General features: G+C 56.1%; 1 protein-coding gene across 8 annotated transcripts in view; it reads left to right on the top strand.

Moving 5' to 3' along the window:
- NOS1 (nitric oxide synthase 1) overlaps nt 1-15,702 on the top strand; it is a gene marked incomplete at its 3' end in the record, with an annotated part of 68,859 nt that overhangs the window by 39,899 nt on the left and 13,258 nt on the right. For all 8 annotated transcript variants that reach the window (XM_083804047.1, XM_083804048.1, XM_083804046.1 and 5 more), the window contains exons 4-21: nt 762-899; nt 1,347-1,492; nt 1,600-1,762; nt 2,786-2,877; nt 3,427-3,568; nt 3,874-4,013; nt 4,383-4,557; nt 5,407-5,508; nt 6,379-6,573; nt 7,579-7,664; nt 10,124-10,268; nt 10,386-10,490; nt 10,840-10,898; nt 13,087-13,203; nt 13,294-13,468; nt 13,715-13,853; nt 14,449-14,527; nt 15,033-15,226. In XM_083804047.1, the coding sequence (XP_083660173.1) occupies nt 762-899; nt 1,347-1,492; nt 1,600-1,762; nt 2,786-2,877; nt 3,427-3,568; nt 3,874-4,013; nt 4,383-4,557; nt 5,407-5,508; nt 6,379-6,573; nt 7,579-7,664; nt 10,124-10,268; nt 10,386-10,490; nt 10,840-10,898; nt 13,087-13,203; nt 13,294-13,468; nt 13,715-13,853; nt 14,449-14,527; nt 15,033-15,226 (2,392 nt within the window). The remainder of the gene's footprint in view (nt 1-761; nt 900-1,346; nt 1,493-1,599; nt 1,763-2,785; nt 2,878-3,426; nt 3,569-3,873; nt 4,014-4,382; nt 4,558-5,406; nt 5,509-6,378; nt 6,574-7,578; nt 7,665-10,123; nt 10,269-10,385; nt 10,491-10,839; nt 10,899-13,086; nt 13,204-13,293; nt 13,469-13,714; nt 13,854-14,448; nt 14,528-15,032; nt 15,227-15,702) is intronic.

Below are 15,702 nucleotides of genomic sequence, written 5' to 3'. Positions count from 1 at the left end.
GATATGATGATATCTGAAAACATTTCTGAAAACATGTGCAAATAGAAGAGCTTGCAGACAGAAGGTGCAGCCAGCTCTGCTCAGCACAAGCTGGCCGAGACTCTTCCGTATGCTGGCTTATAATTCAAGACGTGCTGGATGAGCCCAGCCTGACGCAAGATATTGGGGTGGGCTGGAGACTGAGAGCTGAGCCCAAAGTGATCTGAGTATGCATAATTCAGCAGATCTCCCACTTGTGTAATGTATCCGTCCTTATTCTGACGTTCTTCCAGCATAGATAGCAAAGGAGACATGCCTTTGGCTTGCTCAGAGGAACGCTCAGCTCTTAGCCCTTTCTCAGAGAGCTAATATTGGTGAGGCTGAGCTTGGCATGTGTAAAACCTGAGCAGGTGATGCTCCTGAAAAAGATACATCTAATACATTTTGGAGAGATAAGTCTTCCACTGGGAAACTTGAACATGGCATTCTCCTAAGTCACTGCTGTCTGTTTTTTAACTCCTCTCCTACACGTTTGGCTGTCTGGTAAACAGAGATGACTTCTCAACTACACTGAGAGTCGGTTGCACCATTGCTGGATCCTAAATGCTGCCAAATATTTGGATCGTGCGCCTTCTTTCACTGTGTTATCATTAAGATTTAAGCACTGGGACTTACTAATGGAAGATGCTGCTGCTTGTTGTGACCCTTTTCCTGTATTTTGTTGACAAATATTAACCTTGTGTGTATTTCATTGACAAATACTAACCTTCTCTGTTGTCCAGCCGCCACCGTCGGGGCGGCAGTCCCCGACCAAGAGCACAGTGAATGGGAGCCCTTCCAAGTGCCCACGGTTCGTCAAAATCAAGAACTGGGAGACGGGCGCCGTGCTTCACGACACTCTGCATCTCAAGACAGCAATGGTGAGTGGGGTTGGTAGGACTGCCTGAAAGCTGTCTGAGTGTAACTGAGCCGATCACGGTGTTTCCAAGATGTTTTTGGCTAGAAATGCTTCTGGATGAGTTCAGGCCAGCCTTCTTGTCTCCTGCGGTGTCTGAATTTCAAACCTCTGGTGCAATAAGCTGGGTGAGAGGGGAGTCCCCCTGGGAGGAGCAAGGAAAGGCATAGGGCTTTATGTCGAGCTGGGATGAGAATTTAATGAGTCTCAATCATCTGCATCAGGTGGGCCAGGAGGTGACTGCACACACTCGAGCTGTCTTGCACGACAGTACTGAGAGGTGTGAAAATGAACAGGGCTGGAAATACCCCTGTTTGTCAAAGATGTCACCAACTCCTGGGCAGCTAATCGCTGACTTTCCCCAGCCCTGCTCACACAGCCGAGCCATGCTTGTCTCCTTCTGTCCCACCAGGCCACCGCGTGCACTGAGCAGATCTGCATGGGCTCAGTAATGACCCCTAGCCAGCATGTCCGCAAGTCAGAAGATACCAGGACGAAAGAGGAGGTGCTCCTCTTGGCTAAGGACTTCATTGACCAGTACTACTCCTCCATAAAGAGGTAAGAACAGCCAGAGAAGGTCACAGAAAGTCAGGCTGCTTCTTCAGGGTTTCCTGCCCTCCACCCGAGTTGGTGAATGCCATCTACCCTGCTCCCCACCCACACAGGTCCGGCTCCAAGGCCCATATGGAAAGGCTGGAGGAAGTGACCAAGGAGATTGAAGCCACCGACACCTACCAGCTGCGGGACACGGAGTTGATCTACGGAGCAAAGCACGCCTGGCGAAACGCAGCCCGCTGCGTGGGCAGGATTCAGTGGTCCAAGCTGCAGGTGAGCACCAGAGCTGCCAAAGGATGCGCTGGGGTTTTGGAAAGGCAAGCCTTGCTTTTCAAACACCCAAGGGAGCACGGCATAGGGGTGCACACAGCACACGGCAGCCACGCTCGCCTCAACAGCTTTGGGAAGGCAGCAGGGGACGGAAAAACATCTGTAGGGGAAGGTGTACTGAGGTGTCTGTGTCTGAAATGGGGCCAGCTGAAAGCTGCTGCCCTAGGGAACATCTTCCCAAACCAGACGCTGCTCCACTATCTCACATACTGCTTCCAAAGCTGCAGTTCTGCCTGGAGAACAGCAGCAGTACACGCTCAGCTTTGGTACGGAGATGCTATGGCAGGAGATAATTTGATCTGGTGCACTTTTGACTAGCTGGAAGCCTGTGGATAGGATCTGAATTAGGCATCTGTAGTGGAATCCCATGGTATGGGGATGATGTGTCCCTTTGTAACCCAGAACACGACTCAGGTGCTGCTGAGCAGTTCTTAGGGATGCTTCACACTGGGCATGGGCACCATGCAGGGCCAGGAGGCTGGGCCTCCTTCACTCCCAGCTCAGCCTTCAGCTCTTCTTTTGGCACATCTAAGCCTTGGGGGAGCCATTTCTGCAAGAAGCTGGCTTCAAGCCTCCCGCTGAGCCTCTTTCCTGGTTTCCACACCCTCTCAGTGTCCCTCAGACCTGGCTCACACCTCTCCCATTTCAGCCTTGAGTCTGCAAGAAAGAACAGGAACCAAAACTGCTGGTGGAGGAGCCAGAAACAGCATCCAGTTGTTAGCACTTGGCTGGGGAAGTTTTTGCCTGGGCAGGAGACCAATCCCCTCTCCAAAGCAGTAGGAGCAGCTGGATTAGATGTCCAAATGTTGTAAAGGCAGGGAACACATAATTATGGAGCTCTAGGTCCCCAACAGATCAAGGTGACCTCGAGGGCTTTCCCTGCGCTGTGTTCCTGCTGCCAGGCTCTGCCCTAGGAGCTGGAGCACAAATCCTGTAGTATCACCACCATCCCTTCCACTGTTCCAGGTGTTTGATGCCCGAGACTGCACCACAGCCCACGGGATGTTCAATTACATCTGCAACCACATCAAATACGCCACCAACAAAGGGAACCTCAGGTGAGCCACCGGGGAGTCCCCAGGGTTTCTGCCCGAAGCGCCATGGATGTGTTAGCCCAACTCTGGGTCCTGCTGGCGTTGTCTCCTCCGGCAGGGTCACTGTAGCCAGCCCCTGTCCTGGGGAGAACGAGAGGGATCTGATGTCAGGGGAAGGTGTCCTGCTGGTCCAAGTATATCTGTTCTTGCTCTCTGTGGGACCCCAAAGAGCAGATATTCCAATTATTTCACCCTTCCTGCATCCTACTTAAAAAACAGAGCACAGGCAGCTCCCTTTCTCTCTCTGAAACCCTACGTTGCCAGCTTCTGCCTGGAGCTGAACTGCTGCAAACTCCCCAGCTCTTTCCAAAAAAGAGCCGGCGTGCACCTGGCCAAGACTTCTCCCAGTGAAGAAAAGACAATAAATATCATGGGCTTGTCCAGGCCACAAGCAGACGGTCAGGGGCTCAGGGTGGCAGCAGGCAGGGGCTGCACATTTCCCCCGCAACACTTCCTTGTCCCTCCCCGTGCTGTCACAGCCCGGGTGCTCACAGTGCTGCCCCGTCCTTGCAGATCTGCCATCACCATCTTCCCGCAGCGGACGGACAGCAAGCACGACTTCCGTATCTGGAACGCCCAGCTCATCCGTTACGCCGGCTACAAGCAGCCCGATGGCTCCGTCCTTGGAGACCCTGCCAACGTGGAGCTGACAGAGGTACCGGCCGTGGGTCTGGGTGGCTCTGAGCACCCCGGGGTGCTGGCTCAGGGGGGGTGCATCCTGCCCGCTGGATTTGTCCCACTCCTAGGTGTTTTCCTGGGAATAAAACTTCCCATGCATGGGTTGGCCATGACAGGCAAGCCCACGTCCATAGCTCGTTTGGACGGAGATGAGCTCCTGGACCAAAGAGCTGAGCAGGGATGCTGTTAGGAGACACTGCTCAGCACCACAAGTCCCACCTCAGCACCCAAAGGGCAGGTGGCCCTCAGGGACCTCTAACACCGCTGTTGTTTTGGCTGTAGATCTGCATCCAGCAAGGGTGGAAGGCACCGCATGGGCGCTTTGACATCCTGCCCCTGCTCCTCCAAGCCAACGGCAACGATCCCGAGCTCTTTGAAATCCCCCCTGAGCTCGTGCTGGAAGTGCCCATCCGGCATCCCAAGTAAGTCAGAGGGGATCGGTGGGGCTCAGCTACTCTGGGTTCACTTTAAATCATCTCTGCTTAGACTTCCCTATCATGGCTTGGGTGCTTTACCCTCCCACTTCCAGATCTTCCTTCCCCTGGGATGGAAATCAACTTGTGTTCTTGTCCCTGGGCTGGTTTCCCTTTGCTTGAAATCTCCCAGGACTTTTCTCTGTAACATTCCTATGCAGCACCCTCTCCCCATAAGCAGGTCCCAAATGAGATAATGTCTTCAGGAAATTTTCTTCTTGCATGTCCTTTGTCCTGGTGGCCAGCAGCAAAGTTACCTGCCCTGTAGGTGGTCTGGGGGGGGCTGGCAGATTGGCTGACCCAGTTGTATCCTGGCAGGTTCGAATGGTTTAAGGAGCTGGGCCTGAAGTGGTACGGTTTGCCAGCTGTGTCCAACATGCTCCTCGAGATCGGTGGCTTGGAGTTCTCTGCCTGCCCCTTCAGCGGCTGGTACATGGGCACAGAGATCGGGGTCCGGGACTACTGCGACAACTCTCGCTACAACATTCTGGAGGTAAATCCCCATCCTCGAGGCGGGCAGTGAGTGAAGGTGCTGGGGAGCAGGGCAGGACTTGAGGACAGCGATGGGGGGAGTGTGGGACGCCCAGGTCTCCCTTACAGATAGCAGCTACGTTGTCCTGGAGCCACACAGCCAAGGGTGTGGTGGGCTGGCAAGGGTTTTTTGGGTGCTAAGGGGCCAGCAGGTAGCTAACAATCCAGCATGGTGCCTATTTAGCACCCCTGAGACTTCTCAAAGCGTTGGGAAAGCAGCACTACGAGGGGAGCTGCGGGTGCAGGAGGTCGAGGGCTCGCATCCATTGGGGTGGTTCCTTCACCCTCCCAAGGAGCACGCTGCATTCTGGAGGGGCTTCATCCTGCCCCAGATGTTTGAGAGCTCGCCTGCAAACCAGAGGGGTGAGAGCGTGTGTCTTTGTGTTGCTATTAAGTCTGTAATAGTGAGGGGGGAAGGACTCCAGGTAGAAAAAACAGGCTGAGAAAGAACAGTGTGGGAGCAGCAGGGGTCTGCCATGGGCTCCGTTCCTGCCGGGATCACCACCATCTCCTGCCATCCCAGGGACCCACCAGTCTCCTTTCAGTGGCCCTTTTCAGCAGCCCTGAGTCACCTTCCTGTGCCCAGGGGAGGAGGCGCAGGGAGGAGGCCAGACTGGCTGTCCTCCCACCATGGAGAGGAAAAGGCAGGGCCCCATATTTGCAGAGGAAGGCAAAATGTCAGCTGCCCTGCCCTACATGTGCCTTGTGCCAGCCTGGGTCCCTCCTTTGGGTCCCTCTCCCCAAGCAGAGATCTTCAATTCTTGGTTCTTGGCCAACAAAAGTCTTTACCTGCCACCTCGTTTTGTTGCAGCAAGTGGCCAAGAAAATGAATCTGGATATGAGGAAAACCTCCTCGCTGTGGAAGGACCAAGCCCTGGTGGAGATCAACATCGCCGTGCTGTACAGCTTCCAGGTAGGTGAGCTGCAGGGTCTGGCTCACAGGGACCGGGTGGGACAGTGGCGGAGACTTCTGCACAAGGACGACGGCAGCTGCTGCTGCACTCAGCTGAAATTGTGCTGTGCCTTCCTCCTTCTGAGCTGTTCCAGGAGCCTGCAGGGAGATTTAATGATGTCTCTGCCCTGGATGTTGGAAAGACGGCACTACCAGTGTCTGAGCTCTGCTGGGCCAGCAGGAGTGCCTGGGGGGCAGGATCCAGCCCTTCTCTCCCACCTGTGAGGCACAAATCAGCCCAGGTTCTCCCCACACTTGCACTTAAAGGCTGAGTAGCAAAAGGAGTCCTTGGAAATCCAGCTTTGGGGAGTGGGAGTCCTTCCCGGAATGGGATCAACACTAATACCTCAGTCCTACGAGCGCTGAAATAGCTCCCCAGGGGACTGACCAGGGGAATGATCCATCTCATCCGTGCCCTCTTGGCCCTTGCTCAGCCCGTGCCAAATAACAGGAGGAACACCCATCCCCTCGCATGCCCCCCAGGAAGGACAAGGGCAGCCTATCAACCCTGCAGTCACTGCTTGATGACTGTGCTACTTGGGAAGGCCAGGGTTAGAGACACCCTGTGTCACCTCCAAAGGGACCGTCCTGTAGGGCCGTGGGAGGGAGCCCTTGGAAGGAGGTGATCATTGGGAAACAAAACCGGGCATCCTTCAGCCCTGGACTCGTGGCCAGTGGTCACTGGTAACATTTATGTCCATTGCGTGGAGCACTTGATGAGCATTTTCATCTCAAGCTCTGCTCCCTGGCCCGAGTCCTCCCCGCCAGTTTAGCTTTCACCTCCTGGAGAGTGTTAACCTGCAGCTGTTGGCTTGCTTCTCCCTCCGACAGAGCGACAAGGTGACCATCGTGGATCACCACTCGGCCACCGAGTCCTTCATCAAGCACATGGAGAACGAGTACCGGTGCCGCGGGGGCTGCCCTGCCGACTGGGTGTGGATCGTCCCACCAATGTCGGGCAGCATCACCCCAGTTTTCCATCAGGAGATGCTCAACTACCGCCTCACCCCCTCCTTCGAGTATCAGGTACCGTCTGCGCCCATCCCTCCACCCAACTCCTTCAACAAGCTGCCCCTCGAGGCAGTGAAGTCTGTGAATGAGTCTGATTGATGGGTCTCCTCTAGCACGGCATAAGGACCCCCTCGATATTCCACTTTTTTCCCAGGGCAAAGCCTTTTTGCCCCTGCTTGGAAATATGGGCCCCAACCCTTGGGTCAAACAGGACTAAGCAAAGCTCATCCCTCAGGAAGGGCCTAATTCTGCTCTTTGCTTTGTAGATGGGGAAATGCCCTGCTAGCCACCACGTCCCTCCTCTCCCCAGCTTACAGATTTGCCTGGCTGGCTCTTGCCAGCCCTGGGGATCCAACGATTTTGATGGGGAGTTCCTGCCCAGCAGGCTGAGATGCTGGTGCTGGAGTATTTAACACTTCAGACCACGGGGAAAAGGGCCCTGAGCAAACACACCCTCATTAGCCAACCGCCCCTGCTCCGGTGGTTTTCACACAATGTGACCTTTAGTCAAGAGCCCTTAAGGAACAATCACAAAACGGGAGCAGTCTGTTCATTTCTATAACCAATCCAGCAGGAACCCCGATGATTCCTGGCCCTGATTACAGCCAGCCGCCTGCGAGGGCACTGAATTAGCTTCTGTGCTCTTGTTTCTTGCTTCAGCTGCCTCCCCTTCCCAGAGGGCCTCTTAGAAAGAGAAACCTGTGGGCTGGGAGGGAAGGATGTGCTCGCATTGCCTCTCCCCTTCTTTTTCCTCGTGGCCTGTTAATGCTCGTCTCAGAGGTGAGAGGGCGTTCGACCAGATGCTGTTGGAAGCCACAAAGGTTTTATTATATACCACAAATTTCTGCCCAAGTGCCCTGAGAAACCCATGGGTCTCCAGGGACCTGTACAAGAGACCAAGGGCTGGGAAGACGCCAGCCATTCCTCCCATTCACAACCGGAGGGATTCAGCTGGGGTTACAGCATTTCTCCAAACCCTGAGCGCTGCCCATCAGCTGCTGCTGCTCTTCTCCCTCCTAGCCGGACCCCTGGAACACCCACGTCTGGAAAGGGGTCAACGGGACGCCCACCAAGAAGAGGGCCATTGGCTTTAAGAAGTTAGCAAAGTAAGTACTGGTGGGCTCCGAAAAGCCCTACAATGCGTTGGGCTGCTCCTGGGTTTGGGTGTGTGCAAACCGATGGGTCGTGAGCCTGGGTTCCGGGCTGCTGAAGGCTTTAGCTGCCAAGAGGGATGTCCGGAGAAACCAGCAGCCCTTGGAACATCCCGTTAGACCTTCAGATTTGTGTGGCCATGGGAATACCGGGTGTTGCATGTCGTCTCCCCTCCCAGGCTGGTTCACTCACTCACATACTTAAGTGCTCAGGAATGGCTTTCTCTTGTCTTGGGGTTTTATTACCTGTCTCTGCTTTCACAGCCTCTTGGGGCAGAGATCGCTCCTCCTGGTTCAGGGCCAGGCAGGCAGGAGTGGGATGGAACTCGTGTCCCCGTTTCTCCCACTGACTCTTTAGCTACTTGTCTCCAGTGCACATCTAAGCCTCTGGATGTCTCACTGCAAGGAGGGGGTGGTAGGACTGAGGAATCTTCCTGCAGGTAGCAGAGGGACCGGGGCCAAGCTGAGATTTGCTCTTCACGGCCGGTTGACCCCTGGCAATGGGCCACACGAGTCCCCCTGCCCTGCCAAAACAGTGAGTCAGCAGGGATGCAGAAATGAAGGGTTGTTTGGATGCTTTGGCTGATCCTGGCCCAAATGCCACCCCCAGGGGTCATCAGCAGGGGGTCTGAGTTGGAGTAGGGGTTTTGGGTTGTAGCAGTGGGCTCCGAGGAAGCAGAGCCTGGACCAAGGCTGGAGAGGGCTGGGTCTGCCCCGGTATCTATGGCCAGGCTGCCAGGTGGCCTTGTGCTGCTCACAGCATCTCCCCACGCTTCAGTTTCCCGTGTCTCTACTATCAGCTTGTTCCCACTCTTCAGCTGTCACCTTCTGTAAGTTTTTTTTTTTTTCCATGGGCGCATCCGTAACCATGATCAGCAGCTGATGAATATACTCCTGAGGCTGACACCGGTGCCTGGGTCTGTGCTGCAGCCCGGGGCTGGAGGAGAGCGCAGGAAGATTAATTGAGCCATTGAGTTAGGAGAAGCAAAGCTTTATTTGTGTGTGTGCAGCTGATAAATGATTTTATAAAAATGTGAGCATGGCAGGTAATTTAAAAAAAAAAAATCTCTATTGTTCCTGATGTGGGGGGAAAGAAATATTTTTGCAATTCACCACCAGTCCTGGATCTGAGCTAATCAGCTGAACAAGTGGCGGCCCGAGCCCAGCAGCCCTGAGCATGGCACTTGGCACCGGCTGCAGTGAGATTTTGACGCCTGTTCAGACAGGGCAGGCTGGCCACATTGCAGCACTCAAATCTGCAGTCCCTCCCCACCATGCCCCGGCGGCCGGGGTAAGCCCTGGGGACACTGCTGTGGTGGGAAAGCGAAGTGGCTTTAATGTGCAGAACTACACCGAGGAGTGAGGGAATAGCAGCGTGGAGGGGGAGCAGCCCCCCCAAAACAGCCCCTTCCCTGTTACAGCGCACCCAGCCAAATCCAAACCTGCCTTTGTGGTGGCCCCACAGATCAACTTGATGGTCTGTTTAGAAAAAAACTAAGATATTCTGCAAGATATTGGGAAAACTATCCCTGCCATCCAAACTCTGCGATGACGGGTGGCCCAACAACAACCCATTTGCCACGCTGGGCTAGGTGCCCCGCCACGCACCCCAAAACTGGCCCATGACACCCTCCTTTGCCCACCATCACCCTGCTGCCGACCCAGCCAGCAGTGCCAGTGTAGCGAGGAGGCAATATTTCAGGTGCTGCATCTCCTCAGGCAGGATCAGCGGTGCCGGTGGCCTCTCAAAGCCCCTCTGCCCTGCTGTTGGAGTGGTGCCGGTGGGGAAATGCGGAGCAGTCACGACTCCAGCCACAGACGCAGCCCTACAAAGGCTCAGATAGATGTACGGCCTCCCAGCCTCAGGAGGGCTGCTCCTCTGGGTGAAGTTCATAGCATCTGCAGGGTGCAAATCAAAGGGACTGCAGACAGCCTCGCCTGACCTTCTCAGCCTCTCGGGGCTTTGTGTGTGATGTGCAGGGTCTGGGGGCTCCTGCTCGGCTGGACACCTCCTGCAGAAAGGCAGTTTAAAGCCACGAAGAGACGGAGAAGCCACTGCTCCTCCCCTAGCTTGGGCACTGGCTGCTCTCCAGCTTTTCCTTTCGAGGTTATCTGCTCGCTGCTTCATTCACTGCTGCCCCTGATTCTTCTGCTGCTGCCCTGTCCCTGCAGAACAACCCCCCCCAGCTCATTTTGCATCCCCCTCCTGACACTCCAATTCTGCTCAAGCCCCCCGTCCAGCCTTCAAGGCCCTCCCGTAGCCTCTGTTTGGCACCTAACAGCAACGAAAGTGTTGCTGGGTTTTTTAGGGCAGGCTGTTCACTTAATACTAAATAAAATGGTGTGAATAGCCTGGGCTAGAGGTGCCAACAAGGAAGCAGGCTCTCTTACCAGGATTTATTCTTGCTCCGTAGAGCTGTGAAGTTCTCAGCCAAGCTGATGGGACAGGCCATGGCCAAGAGGGTCAAAGCCACCATCCTGTACGCCACAGAAACAGGGAAGTCACAGGTCTACGCAAAAACCCTGTGTGAAATCTTCAAGCACGCTTTCGATGCCAAGGTATCTGCTAGCCCCTGGCCCCTGAAAGATGATGTGTGTGTCCAGGTGGCCTGAGGAAGTCCCTGGTGGGGGATCTCCCCGCCCAGGGCCTCTTGTTAACACCTCTGTTGCTCCCAGGTGATGTCCATGGATGAGTACGACATTGTGCACCTGGAGCATGAAACCATGGTCCTGGTGGTCACCAGCACCTTTGGCAACGGAGACCCACCTGAGAACGGGGAGGTAGGACAGAGCACGGGGGCTGGGGGCTGCAGCAGGGGCATGGCAGAGGAGATGGGGCTGGGGCTGGGTGGAGAAGCATCGTCCTGACTTCAGATGGCCCCAAAAAGGTCTGGGTGCTGCGTGATAGCTGGTGTTCCACCTGTCTCTGCCTCCAGACTGATCTGGAGTGGGGATATCTATGCAATCCCTGGGGAGACACGCAACTAATGCCGTGCTAAAGCCTCCCCGTGCAGCAGCACTGCAGGCAGACCATGGACAGAGCCCCAGCCCGGGTCGCTGCTTCACTTCCTGCAGGGGGACTAGCAAAGCTGACGGCCTTTTTTTGTTTGTTTCTTCATCTCTTCTGTAGAAATTTGGCTGTGCGCTTATGGAGATGAAGAACCCCAACTCCAACCTGGAGGAGAGGAAGTAAGAGCACCCCAAAACCCCTCCCTTTCCACTCCCAACCCCTGCCAGCTGGCAGCCCCGCAGCCAGGACAGCCTGCTTCTCTGTCTGCCTCCTCTTGGAAGGGGGTGAGAAATCCCAGCTGCAAGTTTGCAAAGGTCCAAGGGATGGGACGTGCCTGGAGAACAGGGGACGGAGCAGGTGAAGGTCCCAGGGAGGACAAGAGCACCGAGTCAGGCATACCTACGGACTCAGGCTTGTAATTGGGGTTTTAGGAAATCCTTCGCTGGTGGAAGATGAGCCTCGAGCATCTCAGTGCCTGTCCCAGAGGCTGGGAAGTGAGGGCGGCTGGCAAGGTGTCAGTCTCCTGCAGCCTCCCCTTACTTCAGCCACTAAGCCACAATATATTTTGCTTAACCGGGACACTGCTCTGCGGTGGAGCCTCTCCTGAGTTATCACAGCGACGTTCACGACTGGCAGAACGTTGCTTCTTAATTAAGGTAGAATTAGCCCCAGTTGGTGATAAAGTGGGATTTAAATGGGCACCAAAGCCCTGGCTTTCTGCTTGAGCACCGCAGAGCAGTGCTGGTGGGGCTGGAGAGCAGCGCTGAGCACCGTAGGGCACAGTGATGCTTCCACCCCTGCCCACCAATTTGTGCCACCCCTCCACTAGCAACACTGCAGCCCTGGAGTGACATCCTCACTGAGTGACCCCACAGGGCTCGGGAGCCAAAACCCCACTATTTTTCTAATAGCCTCACCCCTTAGTGGGGGCAGCTGACAAAACGGGACGCCCTGGAGGTGTCCGGATGGAGAAGATGCATTTTGTCTGCGGTTCTTCACCCTTTGGGGCTGGGTTGGTGCAACGCCGGGTTGGGTGTGGAGGTGCCACCCGCAGCAAGCCAGGCGGATCTGGGGAGGACACAAGCTCCTGAGCTTGGTCTCAGCCGTCCCAGTCACCTCTAAATGTAATTTAAGGGACTGGCAGGAGTTTCTGAGAGACAGAGCAGCCCGTGGCTTGGTTACCTGACAGCAGAAGTGGTGGGAGCACTGCAAACGGTGACCTATGAGGACAGATTAAAGGGTGAGAGCTATTTTCTCTGGAGAAGAGAGAAATGCAGCGCGGTAGCAGATTTCACATACGGAAGAAGGTGACTGCAGAGGAGGAGGGAATAAATTACTCCCAATGGCCCTCCCGGGACAGGCCAAGAGGTCGTGGCTCTGGATGGCAGCAAGAGATGCTGACATTAAGCACGAAAAAAAAAAAAAAAAACGTTTGCAATGAGAAAAGGCAGCCTGGAGGAGACTGTCTGGGGACAAGAGGCAGCGGCAGCCTGGTGTCTGTAGGAAGGGGCTGGAAGGAGCAGCTCAGTCCCAGCACCCAAGTGGGGAATTTGGGCTTCATGCCCGTCTGACCACGCAGGCCGTGCTGTCCTGCCTTCCCCACGCAACCCCAGGGGAGGGCACGGCTCAGGGGAGAAAGAAGTGGCTCCTTCCAGCTGCAGAGAGGCAGGGGAGCAGAGAGGAGACCCAGGGAGCAGGGCAGAAGAGGTCTGGGCAGGCAGGAGGAGGCTGTGGGGCAGGGCTGGAGCTCTGGGCTCTACGACCCCGGCGTTGTTTCCTTCAGGGGCTGTCTCCTCCGTGTGGTGTCGGGTGCCGGAGGGCTGCTGTGACTCATCCACACACTACTGCTTCGCTGCTCGGGCAGTATATTTAGAAACCCTTGTGTAGAGCAATTTCTGAAGATGGTTCAATTCAGAAATACTTCTGCTGTTGTCAGATTTTTTTTTTTCTCCGCTCCCCTTCCCCCTCCTCGTCCCCTCTTCTCTCACTCCCTTTTTTCACTTCCTACAAATTGAAAAAAGAAACAACTTCACAATATCTGTTCAGACGCGTGCCCGACCTTGTGCACAGCCAGGGAAGGACAGGTAAAGCCCAAGCCCCTGTCGGCTCCGCGCAGCTGGTGACAACGTGGGGACCAACAGTTGGGTCAACCCGCCGGGAGGTGACCACAGGACCACACGCACCAGGCCAGGTCCAGCTGGGGGGATGCAGCATTTCTCTGCTCCAGCTCCTGGTCATGCTATCTGCCCATGAAATATTGAGCCCTGAGCTTGAGCCTGCTCTGGTTTGGTCTCCTCTGACCTCTGGTCCCCTCTGAGCACTCAGCCTGATGGGTCCCCACTGTAATACCTGATGCTGTGTTTGCAGGAGCTACAAGGTCCGTTTCAACAGCGTCTCCTCCTACTCGGACGCACGGAAATCCTCGAGCGACGGCCCTGACTCCAGGGACAACTTCGAAAGCACGGGGCCCCTGGCTAATGTCAGGTAAACGGGACGGGGAGGGAGGCAACCCAGGGAGACCCTGATGGCCCTTCCGGCCCTGCAGCCGCAGACGTATCGCCTCTCCCTCCGCAGGTTCTCCGTCTTTGGGCTGGGCTCGCGCGCTTACCCCCACTTCTGCGCCTTTGCCCGGGCGGTGGACACCCTCCTGGAGGAGCTGGGCGGGGAGCGCATCCTCCGCATGGGAGAAGGGGATGAGCTCTGCGGCCAGGAGGAGTCCTTCAGGACCTGGGCCAAGAAGGTCTTCAAGGTGATGATCCGCACCCCTCGGGCTCCAGGGGGACGAGGGCGCGGGGCCAGAGCCCGCAAAGCCAGCGGTCACAGCTTGGCTTTCAATAAGGAGGTTCCCCAAACCTAGATGGGGAGGGCACCCCAAGATAAGCCCCTGGGACAGTCCAGGGCCACTGGGGCTTTCTAGGGGACAAGGGGGGCTTTGGGGCTGGGTGGGACATGGCAGAGGCCGGGGAGCTGCCTGAGAGCCCGGTGCGTGCTGCAGGCAGCGTGCGATGTCTTCTGCGTGGGGGACGACGTGAACATCGAGAAGGCCAACAACTCCCTCATCAGCAACGACCGGAGCTGGAAGAGGAGCAAATTTCGGCTGACCTACGTGGCCGAGGCGCCGGAGCTCACACAAGGTGCAGAGACGGGGCCGCCCCGGAGGGCTCAGGGGCAGGTGGAGGAGAAGAAGACACAGTGGGGGGAAAGGGGCCAGACCTCCGTGCTTATTCCCCATCCTTCTGTATCAAATCCCCAGCATTTCAATCTTGCCTTTGCCCCCCACCACATGCCCAAGGGGGAATTTGTGTGGGTCTCAGGCCCTTCTGTCAGGTCCCTGCCTGTATCTGCAGCAGAGATATTGGGATCCGAGCTGCTCTCCCTTCCTCCTGACCCCTTTTTTTTTTTTTTTTGAAGCGGAGAGCTGGAAACCTGGGAGCTTTCCAAGCTCGCCCTGTCCAAATGCCGCTCCGCCGAGCGTTGCGGTGCAACAGCAGGTCCAGCCCCCCGACACCTGGCCCCTCGGCACCGCTCCCGCAGCGGACGGTCTGCCGCACTGCCTTGGCCCCGCGGCACAAGGGCACGTCCCCGCACCTCCTGCGGGTGGTTTCTGAGCCCTCCTCAGTCCTTAGAGGAAGGGTCCCGTGCTTGGTTCCCCCCCTGTGGCTCCCAATCCAACAGGCTTGCCTTGGCCACGCTCTGCTGCATTGCTTCACGGGCGCTTCTCCTCTGCAGGACTGTACAGCATCCACAAAAAACGTGTCTACGCAGCCCGGCTGATCACACGCCAGAACCTGCAGAGCCCCAAGTCCAGGTAGGAGACGTGGACATCCTGGGGCATGCAGAGCCAAGCACGCACACGGGGCACCCAAGCACCTGTACACGTGGTGCTGCACGTGTCTGTGACCCCGAATGTCCCATGCATACCACGTTTGTGCAAACCACGGCCGATGTCAAGAGTCTTGTGAGCCTGGCAAAGGGTTTTCCTGCCTTCCTGTCCCATGAGACCTCGGCCGTGGTGTAGCCTCCAGAAGGGTGGGAGGAAGGTTTGCTGTACTTATTGGGCTAATTCCCAGGAAGGATGAAGTTGTGGAAGCAAGAAGCTAAATTGTTTCTCCCTTTTAGAAAGCCCCTGAGGGTGAGTCAGTGGCAGGGGGAGGTGGGCGCTGCCATGTCCTTTCCAGCTCCCTGCTGTGACTTTGGGGACAAGCTCAGCGGGACACCAGGGTTTGGATTTGCCACCAGCATCTCTCGAGAGCAGAGCTCCGCAGCTCCCTGAAGGATGTCCCCAAAACACGTCCTGCTTTGTCTCCCTGCAGTCGCTCGACCATTTTCCTGCGCCTGCACACCAACGGGCACCAGGAGCTGCAGTACCTGCCCGGGGACCACCTGGGCGTCTTTCCAGGGAACCACGAAGGCTTGGTCAATGCCCTGATCGACAGGCTTGAAGATGCTCCCCCGGCCAACCAGCTGGTGAAGGTGGAGATCCTGGAGGAGAGGAACACAGCTCTGGGTAAGCAGGGCCACCCTACAAGTGGTCCTCGTAGCTCCCGAGGGGGTCGGTGGCCTCCAGGAGAAATTGTTCCCCATCCCACTGGTGCAGTTGTCTGGACTGGGAGCACCTCCTTTCACCTCCTGCTGCCCAGAGCCGTGGCTCACCTGCACTGGGAGGCTGAGCTCTTCCTTGCTCTTCAGACAAACTAAAGGTGTTTATGTTCTCATGGAGTGAGCAATGTCTGGGACTGGAGAGGAGTTAAGGGATCTTGATGGTCCATTCCAGCGTTATATTTTGGGGATGAGTCCAATGCCCTAATGCATGGTTTGAGAGGAGGTAGAAAACCACCTAAACTCAGTGACCGAAGCTGAGGGTGGTGGAGTATCAGTCTCCATATATGTGCTCATCACACAGCATCTCACTTGTAGCATAAAGATCTCTTATTTAGGTCTCCTTCTGGCTCTTCATCGCTGTCTCAGAGCTCAGCGGGGGGG

Source organism: Anser anser (assembly GCF_964211835.1).
Source record: "Anser anser genome assembly, chromosome: 18".
Lineage (NCBI taxonomy): Eukaryota > Metazoa > Chordata > Aves > Anseriformes > Anatidae > Anser > Anser anser.
Note: the sequence above shows the minus strand (reverse complement) of the source record. Positions and strands in the feature narration are given on the sequence as shown.